The sequence below is a fragment of the Lactuca saligna genome, chromosome 6 (assembly GCF_052625555.1).
Source record: "Lactuca saligna cultivar CGN05327 chromosome 6, ASM5262555v1, whole genome shotgun sequence".
NCBI lineage: Eukaryota > Viridiplantae > Streptophyta > Magnoliopsida > Asterales > Asteraceae > Lactuca > Lactuca saligna.
In genome coordinates this window covers 105,450,742-105,474,671 of record NC_136422.1, presented here as the reverse complement: position 1 = coordinate 105,474,671, position 23,930 = coordinate 105,450,742, and the positions used below count along the sequence as shown (strand labels likewise).

Here is a 23,930-nt window from a genome sequence, read left to right as displayed (position 1 = left end):
TAGATGTTCCAATCAAATAATATGTTTCAATTTCTTTTAGAAAATATTTTAAAAATCCCTTTTAGAAGACATTTTAAAAATTTAGATACCCAATCAACCCAAACATCCTTCAACACGAAAAAAATCTCAACAAATTCCATTTTAGAAGATATTTTCGGTTGAATTTAGTTTCGTTTAAAGTAAAAAAAAAAAAAAACGAAATGATCATCCTATCCTAGGAGGGAGTAGCCATGAGCCCTAATTAAAATTAAAAGAAAAGATAAATCAAGGAAAAGTAAAAAGAAAAGGAAAAAGAAAAGGAAAAAGAAGGAAAACAGATCAAGCCGGCTTGACGCAAACCTCGCGTTCTCAGATCCCCTCTAGCCCCTCCTTTTTACTATTACAACAAAATCAGCTACTGACCTAGATCAAACTTTAATCGCCATGGCAATGGCGATCAAGCTTTCCCTCCTCCTCCTCGTCTTATCATGCTCTTTAATCCCTACCTTCTCACTCTTCGAAGATCAAGTCGGCTTCATGGACTGGTATCTATTATAATTTTTATTTATGTACTGCTCTACTCAGTCTTGTGCTAATTTTGAACATTCTAGATTAAATCGATTTTTGATGTAGGTATCGATATTGATGTGACGCCAGTGCTTAAATTCTGTTTACTTGATTTGTCTATGTATAGAATTACATGACGTCTTAATCGATCTCTTTGTGTTGTTCTTTAGTCGAATTCTATTGCTCAAAACCCTCTTGTCTGAATCCCACTGAATTCATAGTTAGTACATCCGTTCAGGGAAAAACAAACACCTTAAGCTTCTGATGTGACGTAGGTTAACGCCTAAATCATCATCAATAAGTGATTGTTTATATGTCTCTGATGTATGTATTGTTTTTGAGTTTCTTTGACTTATGTCTGTTTGTGGTTGCTGGAAGAATTACCCTTTTGCAGAGACATACACACTATCCTCACTTCTGATCTCTCTTTCTTTACATTAATAACGTGTATATGTCTGTGTTTTAGCCATATAACGTATGAACTTTTATCCCTCAGGCATCAAAGGTACATAGGGAAAGTAAAAGATGCAGTGTTTCACACCCAAAAGGCAGGCAGGAAACGTGTTGTGGTGTCAACTGAAGAGAATGTTATTGCCTCCCTTGACCTTCGTAGAGGCGAGATCTGTAAGTTGTAACATTTGTTAATATTTTAGCTTTTTAATTTTTGTCTTTAGTCTGGATACATTATTGGAGCTAATAACCGATAATTTTGATGGAAGAGTATATGTATATGCTGATGCTTTCTGCTATGTGCAGTTTGGAGACATGTTCTAGGAGCCACTGATGTTATTGACAAAATTGATATTGCCCTTGGGAAATGTGAGTACTCTTCTTTTCACTAAAAGTCAGCCTACAGTTTTGCAGACTTGTTTATCAGGATATCAGTAATGTCTTGTGACAAAAAAAGAGACAAAGCTGTTACTGTGTTACTTTATTTGCTTAAATATAAATTTTTTCAAGAAGAGAACTTTGATGCAGATATATAACTAGGTGGGTGAAGAAAATCTATAACAAAACCTACATATTTTTCCACATTGTTATATAAAAGAGGTTGATTTCTTATTTTTTTTTCAAAAAGTTGGTTTCTTGATTGCATATGTTGCGAGATATGTATATGGCTATTTGCTACAATGATAAATAAACTCAAAAATTGGAAGTTGGGAATGTTATCAAATATCAAGCACTACCTTTAGTTTAATAATGTACTTAAATGTTTGTTATTGCTAAAATATCATCTCTGATTCCTCAGATGTCATTACACTGTCATCAGAGGGGAGTATTTTAAGAGCATGGAACCTTCCTGATGGGCAAATGGTGTGGGAGTCTTTTCTATCAGGCTCAAAGTCCTCAAAGGCATTATTAACAATTCCAGTGAGTAATTTAATGCACCTATACAACTCAATTCTGCTAAGATCCTGTTTCTTCTGATAAAATCCTGTCTCCATTGAGTCCTCTAACTAAGTAAAACAGTAGCTAACTCTTTCTTTATCATAAACTGATTGGAATTACCATTTATTAGCTGTATGAAGTATGTTACTTTATTATCTGGAATATATATAATCTGCAGGCCAATTTGAAGGTTGATCTGGATAGTCCAATTTTTGTTTATGGTGGCACATGTCTTTATGCCATTTCCAGTATTGATGGGGAGATTCTTTGGAAGAAGGATTTCATAAATGAAGGGTTTGACCAATTCACCAATTATGTTATCTTTTCTTGTTTCTTGATTGTAGTAGCAGGCTTTTGATATATATTACTTTTTCTTTTTGATTAACAGCATGGATGTTCATCAGTTGATCCTTTCTGAGGGCAGTAACGTAATTCACGCTGTAGGAGTTTCCGATTCATCCGAGTTCAATACATATGAGATTGATGTTAAGAATGGAGGGGTACTGAAACATGTCAGAAAACCATTTCCCGGGGGCATTTATGGCGATATCTTGTCAATTTCAAGTGACAAATTTGTTGCATTGGATGCCACAAGGTCAACTGTGCTTCTAATAAGCATCACAGATGGACAAATTAACCTTCAACAAACCCATGTTTCAGATCTCATCCATGGAGTTTCTTTGAACCCAATTATCCTACCTTCAAAGCTTTCAGGAATCTTTTCTTTAACCACAGATACATTCATAGCCTTTATAAAAGTAACCCATGAAGGGAAATTAAACGTAATGGAAAAAGTAGATAAAACAGTTGTTGTTAGTGATGCATTAGCCCTTTCAGAAGGCGAACAAGCTTTTGCACTTGTTCAACATGGAGATAGCAAGATTCATCTCTCTGTAAGACTTGTTCATGACATGAGTAGCAATCACCTCAAGGAAACTGTCAAGATGGATCACGAAAGGGGCTTTGTTCACAAAATTTTCATCAATAATTATGTTAGAACAGATAGATCACACGGGTTCAGAGCTTTGATTGTAATGGAAGATCATTCATTGTTATTGCTACAACAAGGTGAGATTGTTTGGAGTAGAGATGATGGACTTGCTTCTGTTATAGATGTCACAACTTCAGAACTACCTTTGGAAAAAGTTGGTGTATCAGTAGCCAAAGTTGAAGACAGCCTTTTCGAGTGGCTTAAGGTATGAAAAAGTACATTATTCTTTTTCTTTCAAAAATCAAAATACTTAATGTTTTTCTTGTATCGAAGGGTCATATGCTGAAGCTTAAAGGCACTTTAATGCTTGCAACACCGGATGAAATAGCAATAATCCAAAAAATCAAATTACAAAGCTCTGAAAAAAGCAAAATGACACGAGACCATAACGGATTCCGTAGACTACTGATAGTACTTACCAAATCCCGAAAGCTTTTCGCGTTACATTCCGGAGATGGACACATTGTCTGGTCAACTCTACTCCAATCTCTCCGCCAGTCAACCGAATGTCCAAATCCAACGGCTCTCAAATTACACCCGTGGCAAATCCCGCACCATCACGCACTCGATAAAAACCCATCGGTCCTTGTTGTCGGCCGATGCGGGCTTTCTTTATCTTCTCCAAGCACATTATCGATTGTTGACGCGTACACCGGAAAAGAGGCGAGGAATGCAGGCCCCGGGCATTCGACCGTGCAAGTTATTCCGTTACCGTTTAGTGATTCCAGCGAGCAGCAGCTTCATTTGCTGATTGATGATGGAAACCGCGCGCATTTGTACCCGAGAAGCCGTGAAGCTGTTGAGATCTTTCAACGGGAGTCTCAAAACGTGTATTGGTATGATGTGGAAGCTGAAGTTGGGATCTTGAGGGGGTATGGGGTGAAGAGAAGATGTGATGGTGATGAGTATTGTTTTGAGGCTAGGAATTTGTGGTCGGTTGTGTTCCCTTCAGAATCGGAAAAAATCATCTCCACTGTTTCAAGAAAAGGAAACGAGGTATTTTTTTGTTTTCTTCATAATGTTTATCAAAGTTGAAGAAAGTGAATTTAAACATGTTTTTTTAGGTGGTGCACACACAAGCAAAGGTGATTGCAGAAGAGGATGTGATGTATAAATACATATCGAAAAACATTCTGTTTGTTGCTACTGTTTCACCGAAAGCGAGTGGTCCAATCGGGTCAGCAACACCAGATGAATCGTTGCTGGTGGTCCACCTTGTGGATACTATAACCGGTCGCATACTGCACCGCATGAGTCATTTAGGTTCACAGGGTCCCGTGCATGCAGTGAGTATTAATTAATTATTTATTTATTTATTTATTTATTTTATGCATATATTTTTCTTTTGAAGGTCCTTAGTGAGAACTGGGTTGTGTACCATTACTTTAACTTACGAGCACACAGATACGAGATGTCTGTTATCGAAATTTATGATCAGTCTCGTGCGGTACTGCTCCTAATCTTCTTTTTTTTTTTTTTTTTTTTTTTTTCTGTTTTATTTTCCAATTAATTATTTGGTATTCATTGAAAATAAAGATGTTACTACGACTACTACTACTTGCAGGAAAATAAAGATGTTTTGAAGCTTATTGTTGGAAAACATAACCTCACGACACCTGTGTCATCGTATTCTCGGCCTGAAGTTTCTACAAAATCACAATCTTACTTCTTTACACATTCGGTCAAAGCAATATCAGTGACTTCAACTGCCAAGGGCATAACTTCCAAGCACTTGCTTATCGGCACAATTGCTGATCAGGTATTATTATTATTATATAACATTGTATATTTTATATTTTTGTTAGAGTAAGAAAATAAACCAATGGAAGTGTTTGCATTAATTACATGCTTATATTTATTTGTAGGTATTGGCTCTTGATAAGCGATTTGTTGATCCACGAAGGTCACTGAATCCCACACAAGCTGAGAAAGAGGAGGGTCTTTTACCTCTCACAGATACCTTACCCATTATTCCACAGGTCAGTTTATTCCGCTTGAAATAAATTATTTATAAAAATATATTTGAGAGAATGACTATACACGTGGAAATAGAAAGAAAGAACATATGATTCACTTATTTTTTTTTTTTTGGTTGCAGTCGTATGTAACACACGCATTTAAAGTGGAAGGTCTTAGAGGGATAGAAACGATACCTGCAAAACTGGAATCAACAACCTTAGTGTTTGCATATGGAGTGGATCTCTTCTTCACACGCCTTGCACCTTCAAGAACATATGATTCGCTTACTGAAGATTTCAACTACGCATTGCTTCTTCTCACCATTGTTGCTCTGGTTGTTGCCATTTTTGTCACATGGGTTTTATCCGAAAGGAAAGATTTGCAGGAGAAATGGAGGTAGTAACAATATTATTGTGTTTTAGATCACCTCCAATGTTTTGCTACTTCTTTTTGCTTTTACTAGTGTACTAGTGTTAGAGTTGAATTCATGTTGGATGATAGAAATTTACACAATTTTTTTACTCCTTTTGTAATTTGATGGATATGAGATTTGGTTACAAGATACACCCCTAAAACTTATTTCCAACTTTCTCTTGTTGTGTTGTGTGGATGTTCTTTTGGCTAATTTAAATCCCAAATGTTGTTTTTTGGAAGGAGTGGTGTGGGATGATCTTAAATGAGTTTATAAATGTTTTTTTTGTACATCAAGTAAGTCAAGTAATTTTAAACTGATTTAATATTTTTTTGATGTAATGTCACTTTGGTCTAAGGTAGCCTTACGTTTGTGCAGTAGATGAATCTCTCCAACTTTTATATTGCTAGATGTATATATAGCTACACCAATAAACATAGCAGTTGTAACAACTTAATTTCAGTAGTTGGTATAGCACAAGTTTTCATCAGGACATATAATTAAAGTTATTTGCCAAAATCTAAACTATCTTGAGAGGGCTGCTAAAATCCACTTCATAAGAATATAGATATCTATTAGATCCTTCTAAAGATAGGCAAGAAAAAGAAAAAAGAAAAAAAAGACTACCAGAAAATATGTTTGTTTGATGATATAAATACATTCAATTTTATATAAATATTGTCATTATCTCGTATTCTCACAAATTAAGTCGTCTATAAGATTATTATTATTATTATTATTATTATTATTATTATTATTATTATTATTATTGTTATCATTCTGTCATAATATTGTCGGAATGTTTATTGAGTCGTATTCTGTAAGAATGAAAGTGAGTGAAAAACGATACGTGAGAACAAAAATGAAGAATAATTAGTGAGAATGCATGAAAATGATAATAGTTGTGTGAGGTTTAACGTATTCACATTACTAAACAACTCATTCTCATAGTAATTCTCAAAGAATAACGCTATCAACACGTCTGCACAATAGTTGTCTATCCACATTATAACCTAGCCATATATATATATATATATATATATATATATATATATATATATATATATATATATATATATATATATATATATATATATATATATATATATATATATATATATATATATATATAGAATCAAGATCAATAAAGAAGAAAATTTTTAGTAGGAAGGTAAGAAGTTTTTTTTCTACATATATTTTTTACGAACAAACAAAATGAATCATTAGATAATTCATTTGTAAGATGATTCACAAGAAAAAATTCTCAAAAAAACAACTCGATGATTCATTTATATAATGATTTTGTTATTATTCACTAAAATTGTCATAAAAGTGAATTTTTTCTTAATTTACTTAAAAATGAATTATAAAGATGTTTTTTTGCTAATTTTTTCTTGTGAATCATTTTACAAATGAATCATTTAGTGATTCATTTTTTTTGTTCGTGAAAAAACTATGTAGAAAAAAAACTTCTTACCTTCCTACCAAAAAAAATTTCTTACCGGATATATATATATATATATATATATATATATATATATATATATATATATATATATATATAACCCTTACCATTCATTAACTTTTACAATCTCTATCTCTAAAAATACATATACATGGATTTCTTTAAAATTTTTGACTCAGATGATGATGGAGAATTCATCTTGACCTTCAACGTTGTGCAACGCATTCACGATGAAGAAAGTTCGAAAGTTTCGCAATCAAGAGCGGTCGTCAATAGAAATCGCCAAGCCGTACTTGATTTATTGGTACGTTATTATTTTGACGATAATTATCTTTACAATGAAGATGCGTTCGAACGTTGTTTCCATCTTAATAAAGTTATATTTTTACATATTAGTAATGTTTTAGAGGCCTATTATGATTTTTTTAAACAAAAACCCGATGCTAGAGAAAGAATGATTTTTAGTAGTATACAAAAATGTACGACTGCACTTAGGTATTTAGGATATGGTATACAAAAAATCATCTTAATGATTGTGAGACCATATCATAATTCATCTTCTAAGGACATCTTAGTGCATTCTTATGGATAATAAGAGGAGTCATGAACCGTTGAAATGAGTAAATCAAGAAGATGAGTCATACATCGTTCCAAAACAAGTCTTAGAGTCATACTCCAAGATTGTAACTTGAGTGACACATCTTAAAGAAGGTTTATTAAGACTAGTCAAATGTAAGAGTAAAATGTGTCCTGCTCTTGTACATTTGAAATTGGTAAGTTGTGATGTTTTGGATAAAACATAGACCAACTTAGGCCAATTGTGTGAAGTGTTTGTCTTGATAAAGAATCCGCACTATCTCTTGAATATTTAGCAAGCGAGTCTTATATGTCTAGAGGACAGTGGGAGTCTAAAAGATCTTGAAAGGATCTAATCAAGAATAAAAACCTGTAGTTTATCACTAGCACATGACTTGAGGTCTTTAACCTATCGTGTTGACATATTCCTATTTCTGTGCCTATTCCAGTTAAAGTTGGCTTTGTATATGGGTTCTGAAAAGTTCTCAATTGGTTGCAAAACAACTTGGAAGCAATGACAGGCCCTTGTGCTGCTAGGTGGCAAGAAGTTAAGGCTACACAAGTTTAGTTCATATGAGTTTGGATTTGTCACTAACCTTGTCTTGTGATTATGATTTTGACAAATTCACATGGATAGTAACACATACACCATAGAAATCTAAGTGTCATAAGGTTTTCTCTTCGATTTATGAAATGTTGGTGAGGAAACGCTTTCACTAAGTAGATTTTAAGTAGATAGCAATTGTCATATTTGCATTATCAAATTTGTTAGTGGAGTGTGTGTGGTTAACCGACACACTAACATGGACTTGTGAGGAATGGAAAAGGTCTAAACAATTGAGACTATGATTACGACATCCCTTTTCATAACCCTGAAATTGTTTAGACACACATGTGTGCTATCTAAAGAAAGGTGTATGATTTTGATAAAGTTTTATCAAAGCATCTCGTATTAGAAATCTAAACTTTGGTAAGAAAGTCAATAAAGTATTGATTTCTAGAAGTCCAGCTGATTTCTGAGTACATATCAAAGCTAGTGGGAGCATAAGTGTTATGCTAATAATCATCATGTTAGTGGGAGCATGATAATTATGATAAGTGTTGCAAGTTAGCAATGTTAATTATAGAAAACAAAAGTTTCAATTGGGAAAAGTTGTTTTGCTATAATTAAGGGAGAGGAAATTGTACCTCATTTCAATTCCAAAAGCTTAGATTGAGGCTTTAAATATCTTTAGTCAAGGATATATATATATATATATATATATATATATATATATATATATATATATATATATATATTAATGTTATGTTGGAATGGTTTAACATAAGGAAATTCTATATATGGTTCCATTATTTGCGTTCTACATTTCGATTATGATTACAACATCCTTTTTCATAATCTGAATTTTGAGAAGATGTGTAATAGAAATAGAAATATTATAGCAAAATACTGGTCTAGTGTCATGTCTTTATGTGAGACATCATGAGTTGTGTCCCATACGCTTCGGATATAGGATCGTTTGCATGTGCTATAATATTCATCCTTTCTAAATTTTCCAAATTCTCAGAGCATTAAGAGGGGATGGATCTAGAATCGAATATGACTAAAATGATTAAGCAATTGTTGGGGACAATCTAAGGTTTACCAAAGATTGTTTGCTCAGGGACAATTGGAAGTATAGTGTTAATTTTGGAAGGACCAGATTGACATATTCTAAAAGGATACAACTCTTGTTTAGAAATGTGCCTTTGTGTAAGATTCAACAAGTAGTAGAACAAGCATATGAGTCGAAGTTTATCTATTCCTTTTACCCTTGAAGGGATAAAAGTGATATCTGTGGGCCCCTCGATGATTTAGTGATGACACCCCGAAGTGCTTGGCAAAGCCTGGACTGATTTAATTTGTTCAATTAGTCGGTCGTCATAAATCGGAAATCGGGAAACAACAAATGGAAAAAGAGAATCTTTATAATCCATGTCTCAATCCATATGATATATAGAATGGAGGAATATATGATCCCTAATCTAATGGACGCGTCATTGATTTGTTCAGAGTTTACAACAACTTTTAAGAGCTAGGATTGCTAGTCGAGTTTTGAAGTCATATGCAATAATAGTTTTAGACTTATCCAAGTGGTAGATTGTTGGATTAGTGTCTAATTCCATAACTATAATTGGTATGTACTTGACCCTATTGTCATGGTCCATTTGGGTTTCATGGCATCGGAAGAATTTGGATAGACTTATGTGAGAAAAGGATATTAATGATTTGTTAATATATTATAAGTTCTAATATGTTAACATGAAATCATATTATATAATTAGTATTGATCAAGAATTAATTTGGAATTAATTTTGTGATCAAACGGAGACTAACTAAATATATGGGGATTGATTGTGTAAATCATTCATTCTAATATATGTGGGCTTATGATCCATAGTTCTTCATGTTGGACTAAACCCATGGAGTAACCCATGGATACTCCATGGAGGTTTTGACCCATGGAGCATGAATAATATGGAAAGACATGAGTTACATGGTGCAACCCTAATATCCACAACATATAAGGACCCCATTGCTCAAGAAACAGCATTAAGGTGTGTACGCATGAGGTCTAGCCGATTTGAGCATAAGAACTTCTCTCTCAAGTTATTCCAAGTTGTTGGTAGTGTTGTGTGAACCATTTGAGGTGTCACACTTGAGGCACTAGGCTCTTAAGCTCCATGGAATCAAGCTTCATCAAAAGGTTTGTTATTTAACTAGACTTTTGTAGTATAGTTGCTTCATATTATGCTAGTTAGGATGAAACCTTGGAATATTGAATATTTGCATGTATAATAGACAAAAACATAGATCCAAGGTTCATAGTGTTGCATGTACACCATAGGAGTGTTAGAATGCTCAAAATGCATTAGGTTCTTCCAAATTTGCCAGTGTACGATCACCGATAAACGTGTCACCATATATGGTTATATGGAAATGATAGAACTCAGGTGGCATGCTAACTCTATTGGAACGACAAAGAAGTAATGAATTGTTAACTGGCTTACCTAGAATTTCTTCCTCTGGTTTAGTGCTAGTGTCTTCTAAGGTTCCTTCATTGGTTAACTCTTGAATCTCTTTAAAGTCAATTTTGCTCCCACTGTTCTCTTAGCATATGGGCTCTCTCTTGTGAAAGACTCCTCTTTGTACTACAAAGACCACATTTTCCCTAGGACTATAGAACAAATATCCAAAAGACCTTTGTGGGTAGATAATGAAAATACACTTCTCATTTCTAGCATCTAGCTTGTCATGAGTCTATCATCTTATAAAAGGTTCACAAACCCATACTTTAATATGTGCTAACGAGGGACCCTTCCATATCCACATATCGTGAGGTGTTTTGACAACCTTTTTAGTAGGGAAAAGATTTAGGATATGGGCGGCTATCTCTAAGGCATTACCCCAGAAGGAAATGGGAAGAGTGGCTCGATTCATCATGGAATGAACCATGTCTAAAAAGGTTTGATTATGCCTCTCAGCCACACCATTAAGTTGTGGTGTCCTAGGAGGAGTCAATTTTGAAACTATTCCACATTCCTTAAGGTAGTCGTGGAACTCGATGCTAAGATACTCTCCTCCTTTATCTGATCGGAGCATCTTTATCTTCCCGCCTAATTGATTCGCGGCTTCATGTTTAAACTCATTAGATTTTTCAAAGGTTTCCGATTTACATTTGATTAAGAAAATATAACCATATCTACTATAAGCATTTGTAAATGTTAGATAAAATTGATTAGCATCTCTTGTGTTAGATCTGAAGGGTCCACACACATCTGTGTATGAGGTCCAACAAACCTTCACCTCTTTCACAAGATCCAGTGTGAGGTGATTTTGTCATCTTTCCCAAGAGACAAGATTCACATTCATTATCTGGCCTTAGGTCAAATGATTCCAACATTACATCCTTTTGGATTTGGCTAATGCATTTCTTGTTAATGTGCCCAAGACGACAATGCTAAAAGCATGGCTTGTCTAAATCATTAAATGAATCAGTGTGAAATACACTATTGCCTAAGCTATCAACACAAGTCACTATTTCATACACACCATTACAAGGGAAAGCTTCAAATATAAAAACACCATTTTTATAAACTAAAATTGAACCATTCAAATCATTAAATGAATAATGAAAACCTTATCTGAACAATGCATGAAATGAAATCATATTTTATGTCAATTCTGACGAAAAGCAATAATCAATTAAACTAATCCTAACATCACTATTAAGCATAAGCTGATAAGTCCCAATCTTGGTAACATAAGAGGATCATCTATTTCCCATGATCAGATTCATCCTCCCATGCTCCACATCCTTAATTTATTTTAGCCCCAGTAAATCATAAAAAATATGAAAACCACATTCTGTATCAAGGACCCAAGAACAAGTAGATTATGAGTTATTATTTTGAATAATGTATATACCTACTAACCTTGCCATCCTTGATGTCTTGCAAGTACTTGGGGGAAGCTCCTCTTCCAATGACCCTTATCATGCAATAGAAACAAATGGCCTCTTTAGGGTCACTAACAACTAAAGTGTCTGAATTAGGCCTTACCTTTGTACCATTGCTAGATGACCTAGCATGGGCCTTGTTTATCTAGTTAGCTTTGAGAGCAGCCTTCCTCATCTTCTTTTTGCTTTTTCAAATGGCAATAATGGGAGCACTAGTAGTAGTGGTAGGGTCTTGATTCTTTCCCTTTATTCCCGACTCAGCAGTCTATAATAAGTTTTGGAGTTGGGCCAATGTGGTTTCTATGTTATTTAAATGATAGGCTTGTTGGATTAGGTGACTAAGCCCATAATTATAATTGGAATGTACTTGACCCGATAGTTGTCACACCCCCAAACCAGCATGGTGGAAACATCTAGGGGCAGATGGAGTGACTTCATGTACAATATCATAATAACTTATTAGTAATGAAACATAGCAACACAAACATTCATACATTTAGATTTCACATATTACATTATTTACAAACACGATTGTTCAAAAGTGGAATACAAATAACTGAAAAGTAGGAAAAACATAAAATGATGACGCCGACCCTCAAGAAGGGTTGAGTGTCTGTTTGCTGGTTCCCTGAGAATACAAGTTGTTTTGAAAAGCATCAACTAAAGAGTTGGTGAGTTCATAAGCATTTTTGTATAAAATAGTTTTGCACTTGTTTAGAATAGTTCTTGTAGTTCTTTCAGAAGATCTGATATTTTCTATAAGTTTGTAAGCCTCGTTCTAAAAACCGTGAATATATGCATGTGTGACCTTTGTTTTTTTTTTTAATACTTGTAAAGAGTGTGTTCCTAGAAAATCCAATATTTTCATATATATGAACTGAAGTTGAAAGTAATTCCTTGGTATCCTTTCCTTGTAAAGTAATAATATATTTCCAGAAAAATGCAGTATTTTCCTTAAAGATGAACTGTGGTCTTAAACCCTATGACCACGATGGAAGTGAGTGTCATACATAGAATAGTTTATAGCTTCATTTCTTTTAATAAACCAATGAAGTATAAGCTTCCCGTAAACCAAAATCATTTTCGTTAATCCCTACGCGAGTTGCTATAATCATGCTTGATACAACTAAAATGCATGTCATGATGTTCTTCAGATGTTGGTTTCGGTAGGATATTTGTCACCCTAGACTGTCCCCGTCTAGCTATAGCGAATAGGTCATGTGGGGGTGTCAAACCTATATAGATCTATACACAATTACCCTGCTCTCCCTCCAGGAGACTCTGGTTATAACTAAAGGACTTACGGTGTATGCTAGGAAGGTACGAAGAAGGGAAGTCTCACAAGAGTATTAACATATTTACATGAACTATGTCTCCTTTTACTTGTAACATAAGATAATTATACTTATCTACGAAAGGTGTGGTTCGTGACTCCCAAACTATACCAACTATAGTTTATCCAGTTGGTTTGAAACTATTCATATAGTCTTTTATATAAATATAAAGGTGTATTCTAGCATGAAAATATGAAACCAAAACATAATATTTTCGAGTTAAAACCCATTAGATTAGTAAGTGACTATAAGGTGCCATTTTTTTGCTAGTATAGCTATCTTTTAGTATAAGTTCCCAAAAAAAAATGTAGTTTTACAAATCATACTTTTCTTATGATTTTACAGCATATTTTATGTTTATTCTAGACAATAAGTATATCACAATATTTACACTAGTATAAACCATAACTTATGTAAATAACATTTTATCTTTATCAAAAGATGAAAAACATTAAATTATGTTTGGGGTAAACAAAGTTTTACTTTTATTCCCCCCCCCCCCCCCCCCCAAAAAAAAAACCTAGAAAAAGCTTGAAAATATGGGGGTATGAACTCACCTTTGTTTGGTTTGGTGGGGCTGATTTGAAGTGTTGTGAAGAGATTTTGAGCCTAGTCTTGGTAAGAGCTTGAAGAGCTTCTTCGATGCTAGTTTTCTAGTAATTTTAACATATGAAAATTTGTGTGTAAATAGGATGATATGGACATGAAAATGTATTAAAATCACTAGGGATTTATGAAAGGCTAACCAAAGATTAGAGTAAGCTTGAAGACTTTAACTCATTTAAAGTTGGGAGTTACTCTTGAGAGAGAATGAAAATGAATAAAAGATAGAATGATAAGAAATGGTGAGGCTTTTTTTTGAAGGGATTCGTCCAAATATAGGGAATAGGAGAATTGATGTGATACTTCGGAATCTGTTGGTTAATTTCATGGACATACGTTGAATATTAAACTACATGGGAAAAGGGGGGATACCATCTAATCAATAAAGTCAACTCCCTTATCCTTGTCTTATTCACATCTTATGACCGTGAAACCTTCAAAATATCCTTATTATGACCAAAAACATACATGATTTCGGTCCTAGAGTTGGATCCACTTAATGTTCTCGGTCCCCTCCATTTCCCCTTTATGTTTTCGGCCAAACATTGATTACTAAGGTAGTTTTCAGCCAAGATATGGCTCATTTAGGCTGATTTAGGTTTTGTAGTGTCCTAGGGTGTTGATTTTGATCTAAGGGTGTTCTAGGGTCAATTGGGTACTTGGCTATTTATTAATTAAACCATGTTCAAATTTCATGATTTCTATTCCCACCATTTGACTAGTTTTGCTCTATTAAATTTGTTTACTTTCGAGGGGTTATTTATCATATGGTTTTCAAAGTTTAAGTATTTAACAACTTATATAAAAATTTCCCTTCATGGCTTTCAGAGTTCTAGGGCGTCAGGTTAAGTTGTGAATGCACTCGTATAAGGTTATGATTTAGACCTTGCTTGATCCAAATATTTTGTGTTGTCACATCATCCCCCCGTTAGAGGAAATTTCTTCCTGAAATTAGCATCTTGGACATCTCTTGCAAGTAGGATAAGGTTGCGGGTACCTTTGTTTCATATGGTGTCTCTGTTCCTAGAGCAATTTGGGTCGTTGCTTGGTGTTCCAACGGACCTTCTCTATTGGTATTTGACCTTGCTCTTTTCGTTTACCCGACTCATGATTCTCACATGTTCCTCTTTGGGTTATAGTTTCTTGTTCACTTGGATTTTGTCGAGTGGGATTACCAGAGCCTCGGTGATTAGACACTTATTAGGGTTGGACGCGTAGAATGTGGGATGTATGACGCTGAGTTCTTGTGGTAACTGAAGTCTATAGGCTGCCGGACCGATCTCGGCGAGGATCTCGAATGGTCTAATGATGTTGGTGTACCAGACGCCCTATACGTAGCATTCCCTAAACCTTATGGTGAACACTATTGTCACTAAGGTTATGGTTACGGGTGATGTAAATGGCCTTATGAGTCTTAGGTTGCCTTGGAAGTTTTCTTCCTATGGGATTCCGAGTTAGAGGTAGGTCGACCTTTGCCTGTTCTTTGAATTTAGTCGAATAAGTCTTTAAATCAGGGTAGGGGATATCAATCATTGAGGATGGGTTTGTTTGATTCTTAGTAGTCAGTAGTCCTATGGGCAATTCGCCTTTCCTCCTTATGAGTCGGATGGGTGCTTCCCGAGGTTAGAGGCTTGGTTTGATAGCTTCCTTACTTACTGGGTCGTTCTATTGATCGGATGATATATGTTTTTGTGTGGTGCTAAGTGATATTTGGGTTTTGGCAATAGGAATGGCTCCAAGAGTCAAATCTATTCCGAACACATCTTGGCATGTGGGTGATACTTTCGAAAGGACTTCGGGAACATCTCGGGGAGGTTATAAGCCTCTGAGATTCCTTTGAGGTCATTTTGCCTCTTCTTTCCCATTTCTATTGTGGGCTAGGAAAGAGTGTTGTACCTTTTACATCGGTACTTATAAATTCAGACGTCGGAGATGGTTCAGAGGTTTGCTATTATAGATTGAAAGAGTTTCGTTAATCGGTCGGGTAAGGCGAATGGTCTCTTTATAGTGCTTGGAATTGGTATGGTGAGGGCCAAGGTAGTCCATGTCAGATGACAACGTTGGGCTTCTTATCATAATAGATGTTAAGTCGATTGGGAAGGAATGATTGTTTATAATGATAATGTGCTCTATGTGCATGCGTTTAACACTACCTGTTTAATCCTTGTTATTACTACTATGATTATTTTGTTCTGGATTTTAGGGTGTTCAAGTAGTACGAGTGCTTTGATATAAATGATGGAATTTCGTAGTCTGATTTCTAGTCGGCCTGTTTATGATAGTTTGATGTAGCCTAGTCATATATAATTTAAGATTGAAAAGATTGTTGGCTGAGTGGCCCTGACCTAAATCCACAACCAGACAAAGAACAAGAATTAAAGCGGAACCACGCAATCTAAGTCTGTAGAATCTTAATTACGTATGGCCCTACATTTATACTAAGTCATCGTAGCTCCCTGCAAGTATCTATAGTTTTTCTATGAATGGTATGAATTGTTCGGATGAAGGAGCAATTTATGAATACAATTTTTGTTGACAAAAATCTTTATGATATTTTGATGCTTAATTTTCATTGTTTAAAAATGTACCGAAAATCCCAGTAGGGTTCATTGTTGCTTTATCATGTATTGTTTCTAAACTCCTCCCGCTCCTCTGTCATTCCTCTCTGTTGGACAATCTATCTTGAAATGTCCCATTTCACCGCACTTGTGACATACTGGACTCATTCCGGCCTTGGGGTTTGGAGTGATGCATTGGGCTGGGGTCCTACAGAAACGGACAGTGTGCCCCTTCTTGTTGCACTTATTGCAATATAATTCCCGGCAGACTCCATGATGATGGTAGTTGCACTTGCTGCAGTGTAAGAGGTTTCCATGATATGGTTTTCTTGGTGCTGAGGTAGTAGGGTCAGTGAGGGTATGGACTGCTGCAACTTGTTCCCTTTTGGTAATCCCTTGAGTCGAATTGGCTCCCTTTCTCTTTCCCGATCATTCATTTCATGATCTTAGGTTTGGGGTTTGTGGTGTCTTGGTAAGTTTTCCCTCGTTGGTTCCTTGGTTGTTACTACAGTTGGAATTGTCGGCACTGTTTCCATTTTCGTTTGTGTTGTTGGCGTTGAGTTGCAACATGACAGCTGCCATGACAGCTGTTACAACGACTTGGAAGGTTGTGGTGTCGATCTGTAGAATTGGTGTTTCGCTGCTGTGCTGGTTATTTTCATGGGAAGACATGATTCTGTTGCATGATGAGAAACAAGTTCGTAAGTAACTAGGGTCATTTCTAGTTGTATCTCACGTATGATTATAGATATACAGTCATGCTTGCACACATATAAGTCACATGTTTTGTTGTACGATTCTCAATGTTTCGACCTACATCTCTATGATGTATTTATGGTAATGGGTAGTATTAGGTATTGGGCGATCGTTAATTTTAACAAAAGAGGGTGTATATATATATATATATATATATATATATATATATATCAATATAATTAGTTGATTCGGATTACACGAGTTCGTGGAGGGCATACCTTTCTTGATTTACTACTACTAGTTGTAATGAAATACATAATAAACCTAGGACCTAGTGCGAGTAGTGTAGTGACGCTCATATGCCAAAATAGCGCACAAGGTGCTCAGCCATTTCACTCATTTCACGAGTGGCCTCTTCCTCTCTCTACTCTGCTAGGGCTGCCCTAGCCTCCGCCGCAATGAGCTATTGTCTTATGGTGGCCACTTCCTCCTCTAAGGAGTGTAGATGGTTGGTAACAGGGGCGGAGCCAGTAGGGGGTCTTGTGGGTGTTATGCCCCCCTTAACTCCATTGGTATTAATGCGTTATCAGTTAAAGTCCCACATCTATATTTTTACAATGTATGTCTTAGCCCCCGTTAATCTAAAATTCTAGCTCCGCCCCTGGTTGGTAAGGTCCTCCTGCTCTGCATGCTGGTTTGGTATTGCCCCCGAAGGGTAAGGCTCAGTAAGGATCTCTCCGGTACCTTCATCCTTGTCTGAATACTCATCAGAATCATCCTCCTCATAGTCCATCTCTTGATATTCTTGAGGAGCTACTTTTGGGTTTTCCTCATGAGCCTCTTCTGGCTCCTCCTCTATCCATTCCTTGGCTACTACAGTAGGGTAGTGGGGGTCCTCGTGGTGAAATTCAACCATGTTGCCTATGCGAGAATAGAGGTATGAGAAGTATGTAGAAGATTTAGGTGTGAGGGTTATATGGTATCATAAAATAGTCCTATAGTAATTTAAACTTTATGTTTGATTCTAATGTTCCTTTTGCATGTATAGTTGGTAAGTTTTAGACTTGTTGCAACATCACTCTCACTCCCAAACACATGTTGGCAATATCTCCAATAAATATAGTTGATCAGGCTATATTTATCCCAGATATGATTACATAACTGTCTAGGTTTGACTAAAGTGCCGAACATCTAATTACTTTTGTTTTGTTCATATTATGACACTGTTCTAATATGTATAATTTTATAAAAATACTTATATTTTTTTAAAATATACTTTTTGTCAGATTGTTTTAGTCCCATTGTATTTATAGTAGTATATCTCGTATGGTTTGATACACGAGTTCACTATAAACAATGCTCTTATACCAATCTGTCACATCCCCAAACCAGATCGGCGGAAACGTCTGGGGGTGGATGGAGCGACTTCATGTACAGTATCATAACAATTGAATTGTAGTGAAACATAGTGTTGAAGATTAATGTGTTGCATCTTGGGCCCTTTTGTTTTGCAGCCGGATTGGGCTTGTCAATCCGTGTTTATCTAGATTAGCCTCCTTTTTCTTAGATAAACTGTTAGGGTTTTAATATAAATATATGCATGCATGTATGCGTATAATGCAGTAGTCGTCATTCTCATTGATTATTGTAAACCCTAAAATCCTCTACAGTTGATGTTCTTTATCGAGCTCTTCTGAGGATTGTTTATTAATCTTTTGACACCTTTTGATCCATTTGCTTGTTCTTATTGTTTATCTGGTTATTTCTCTACCTGTTTCATAGATCTAATCAATCTTCAAGTTTCTTATTAAACTTATCACATAGCAACACAAACATTCATACATTTAGATTTCACATATTACATTGTTTACAAACATAATTGTTCAAAATTCGAATATAAATAACTGAAAAGTAGGAAAAACAAAAAATGACGACGCCGACCCTCAAGAAGGGTTGAGTACCTGTCTGTTGGTTCCCTAAGAATATGTCTGCTGGTTTCCTAAGAATACAATTCGTTTTGAAAAACGTCAACTAAAAAGTTGGTGAGTTCATAAACATTTTTGTATAAAATAGTTTTGCACTTGTTTAGAATAGTTATCGTAGTACTTTCAGAAGATCCGATATTTTCTATAATTTTTTTTTTGTAAGCCTCGTTCTAAAAACCGTGAATATATGCATGCTTGTACTTTATTTTCTTTTGTTATACTTTTAAAGAGTGTGTTCCTAGAAAATTCAATATTTTCATTTATATGAACCGAAGTTGAAAGTAATTCCTTGGTATCCTTTCCTTGTAAAGTAATAATATATATTTCTAGGAAAATGCAATATTTTCCTTAAAGATGAACTGTGGTGTTAAACCCTAAGACCATGGTGAGTGTCATATAGAAAATAGTTTATAGTTGCATTTCTTTCAATAAACCAATGAAGTATAAGCTTCTTGTAAATTAAAATGATTTTCTTTAATCCCTACACGAGTCGCTATAACCATGCTTGATACAACTAAAATGCCTATCATGAGTTCTTCAGATGTCGGTTTCGGTAGGATATTTGTCAACCTAGACTGTCCTCGTCTAGCTGTAACGAACAACTCAGGTGTGGGGGTGTCAACCCCGTCTGTTAATTTCATGGACATACGTTGAATATTAAACTACATGGGAAAATAGGGGATACCATCTAATCAACAAAGTCAACACCCTTATCCTTGTCTTATTCACGTCTTATGACCGTGGACCCTTCAAAATATCCTTATTATGACCAAAATCATATATGATTTTTTCCTAGACTTGGCTCCACTTAATGTTCTCGGTCCCCTCCATTTTCCCTTTATGTTTTCGGCCAAACATTGATTACTAAGGTAGTTTTCGGCCAAGATATGGCCAATTCAGGGTGATTTCAGTTTTGTAGTGTCCTAGGGTGTTGATTTCAGTCTAAGGGCGTTCTAGAGTGGGTGGAGTACTTAGTTATTTATTAATTAAACCATGTTCAAATTTCATGATTTTTATTCCCACCATTTGACTAGTTTTGATCTATTAAACTCGTTTACTTTTGAAGGGTTATTTATCATATGGTTTTCAAATTTTATGTATTTAACAACTTATATAAAACTTGCCCTTCATGGCTTTCAGTGTTCTAGGGCGTCAGGTTAAGTTGTGAATTCACTCATATAAGGTTAAGATTTAGACCTTGCTTGATCCAAATATTTCGGGTTGTCACAATAGTAGCATGGCCCATTTTGAGTTGTATTCACCACATCAATTTGATAGGATAGATATTTTAGAAAGAGCTTATTTTAGATTTATTAATATTTTACAAGTATAATATATTAATTGAGAAATCAAATTATTTAATTGGTATTGATCAAGAATTAATTTGGAATTAATTTAGTGATCAAAAGAGACTTATTAAATTAACAGGGGCTGATTATGTAAATCAGTGATACATATATTTTGGGCCAATGATCCATGATTGATTAATGATGCACTAAGCTTATGTGAGAGTCCATGAAGTGTTAGTCCATAAGGCTTATCATATTGATTATTGGATTAAAGGCCCAAGGAAGTGAATTAGGGTTTACAAGTTGAAATCCTAGGAATTCTACACTATAAGTGTAACATCCCAAAATTCAAGGCCAAAAATTTCATGTTTAAATGAGTTATTATAAAACCAACAGTATAAGAAAACATCCATAATAACATATCATGCCAAAACTAGTATGCCAATAATCAAAACATGCCATCATAAAATCATATCAGAGTATAATCCCAAAGATCTCCTGTGCGGAAAACATAGTGTGATGCACTGCGATCGAGCCAACTCATTTTTTTTTTTCAAAACAAAGTACCTGAAACCAAAACTGAAAACCGTAAGCACAAAGCTTAGTGAGTTCCCCCATCATACCACATACCAAAAAATTACATAACATACATACTGTCGGACAATTCTGGGGTGCCCGACCTACCCGGTACGACCATTCTGGGTGCCGACCTACCCGGTACGACCATTCTGAGGTGCCGACCTACCCGTGTCAAGCCATTCTGGGGTGCTAACCTACATATGTCAAGCCATTCTGGGGTGCTGACCTACCCTTCGATCCTAACAACCGAACCTCAGGGACTATTCCCTCCCTACTGCTACTATCACATATATCATAACATAAACATACTATCAGACATATCTGGGGAGTCCGACCTACCCTTCAGTTCTAACAACCGAACTTAGGGACTATTTCCCTCCTACTACCACTATCACATATAACATATCATGCCAGCATATAAACATATAATAACATACTGTCAGACATATTAGGGGTGTCCGACCTACCCTTCGGTCCTAACAACCGAACTTGGGTATTATTCTCCCCCTACTACCACTATCACATATAGCATATCATGCCAACATATAACATATCAGGTAGTAGCAGACCTAGATGAATATCACAAAGACAATCATCTAATATACAACTCCTACTGGTGGGTCGGCATTGTGGCAGTAGACCCACCGCTACTGGAAGGAAACTCACCTCACACTGCTGAAGTCCCAGAGACTTAACCCCACATTGCGGAAGTCCCGCAGACGCAACCCCACCTGCTGGATGATATATTCCCGAACTGTCAATATCTAAACATCACCTAATTAATAATTGGGTTCCAACACATAACCATAAATACATACTTGGGGTAAATACTACTTTATCCCTAACTTATCTTTATTCAAGCTCAAGGCCCAATCCAAAGGCCCAATAGTCAACTATGAGTCAAAGCCCAAGACATGGCCAAATTTTCCAAATTGGGCCAAAACCTTTACAAGGTCTTGCCATAAGGCCCAACCATTTATTTCAGTCCAACCTTTGATAGTTTAATGGTCCAATATCATATAGTCATTAAGGCCCAACTATGGCCCATCTATAGGCTAATTTCCAAATTGGGCCCAACTCCTCGTATGGGCCTTACCTCAAAGCCCATTAATTATTCTAATCTATTTGCTTAATATTGGATTGCCCATTAATAATCCAATCATCAAGTCCCAATAAAAGGCCCAACAATAAACCCAAGTGAAATTAGGGTTTCACGTAAAATGATGATTAGGGTTAAGCTTCCTACTTAACACATTAAGGACTTAATCCACTAAGGACTTAATCCATAAAGTAATTTCTGCCAATGATTATTAATTAATGTCTCCAGTTATTAAATAATCCCCGTGTGTCTCGATTAATTCCCCAAATTAGGGTTTTATTGGCAATATGGTTTTTCCAACCCAAATACTAGCCCATTTATCAATTTGTTGGACTTTTAGGTCAATTAGGGCTTTATTGGTCCTATTAGGCCCACTAGAATATCATTAAGCCCATTAGGGTTTTATTAGGTCAATTAGGGTCTATTAAGCTTCATTAGACCCACTAGGGTTTGAAGCACCCCAAACGAATCAATCACAACGAGGCAAAACACACTGCCACCCGGCATGGCGGTCGGTAGCGGTAGCCACCACCTCACAGTGGTGGTTAGGGTTCCTTTCTTTCATTATTTCAGTTTCTGTTACATTTTACAAGGCTTTACTCTTAAAATAACACACTAAACAAAATAAACACACACACACACATTAATCTATCACACACACACACAACCACCTTGGCGGCAGTCAGCGGTAGAGAGCAGCAGCGACCACTTCATGGTAGAGGTAGTGGCTGATATTGATTTTTCCAGCTAGGCAAAAACACTCTAACAAAAGAAATACAAGCGCGCGCACACACACACACACACTACAATAAACACACTACACCCTTTGCCCGAAATAGTATCATAGCCACCCACTTGTGGCGTCTGGCGGCGACAGAATCCCTGAAGAGGCGGTGGCAGCGGTGACTTTTGCATTAACAACCACCACCTCATGGTGGTGGCGTTGGTTTCTCATGGATATCAACCCGAAAGCACACCCGACATGGATGCCCTCACGGTGGCAGGGCTAGTTGGAACACGTCAACAACACATCGAATCATGGAAGGGAAGGCAGCGACGTCGGAACTCGCTACAGGGGTGATGGTCATGACGTTGGCAGCAGTCGACGGAGAATGGTGGCGGAATAGAAGAAGATGCGAGAGGGTGGCGGCCTCCATCGTGAATGATAATAGCGATGCCACCGATGAGTTCCTTCCGATCCCTCGTTGCTACGACGTCTAAGGGAGGTTTCCGCCTTCAATGGGATAGCACAACGACGACTTGGTGGTCGGAGAAGCCAAAAAGGGCGGCGACCAGTAATGGATGAAAGGAGAGTGGTGTTTGTTCATAATTTAGGGTTAGGGTTAGTATGGTGATGGCGGCGGGTCTTTAAACCCTGACCATTCTAAAACTTTGGCTTATTTACAATTCCGGTCCCTCCCCATAGGATCCTTTCAAATTAAGCCTCAAACTTACCTTTTAGCCCTCCACTTAGAAAGTCTTTTTCAAAACAAATCCAAAAATTACCTTTTTAACCCAATCCATGGAAATCCCTTACAAATTAAGTCCCATAAATTACCAAACAGTCCCCATCTTCAAAAATCTTTACAATTCAGCTCCCTATGTTACCCCTTTAGCCCCCAATATCTTAATTATGACATATTTAACCCTTCTACCCGTTTCCTTTCAAATTAAATCCAAATAATTACCCCGGAGCTTGTGCCTTCATAAATATTTACAAACTAGGTTCGAAACTCACACTTTTAACCCCCGACTTCTAAAATTATGACAGTTAGCCCTTCGAGGCCATCATTTGATATATAATTATTTATTTTAGGGCTACTATTCGTTCATTAATTTATTTATTTATCTAATAAATGAATAGGGTGTTACAACTCTCCCCCACTTAAATTAGATTTCGTCCTCGAAGTTAACCCTTATCATTCCTTACATGCCAACTCACTTAAGTAA

The 23,930-nt window shown here is 36.0% G+C and overlaps 1 protein-coding gene across 1 annotated transcript; it reads left to right on the top strand.

Moving 5' to 3' along the window:
• The first annotated feature begins 306 nt into the window (after positions 1–306).
• On the top strand, positions 307–5,471 carry LOC145000144 (uncharacterized). Its single transcript, XM_078959314.1, has 12 exons — positions 307–524; positions 1,043–1,170; positions 1,303–1,365; positions 1,796–1,917; positions 2,114–2,229; positions 2,324–3,131; positions 3,200–3,922; positions 3,991–4,212; positions 4,278–4,373; positions 4,491–4,685; positions 4,792–4,905; positions 5,025–5,471. Exons 1-12 carry the CDS (start codon positions 424–426, stop codon positions 5,283–5,285), a joined length of 2,949 nt encoding a protein of 982 aa, XP_078815440.1. The 5' UTR covers positions 307–423; the 3' UTR covers positions 5,286–5,471.
• Positions 5,472–23,930: the final 18,459 nt, after the last annotated feature.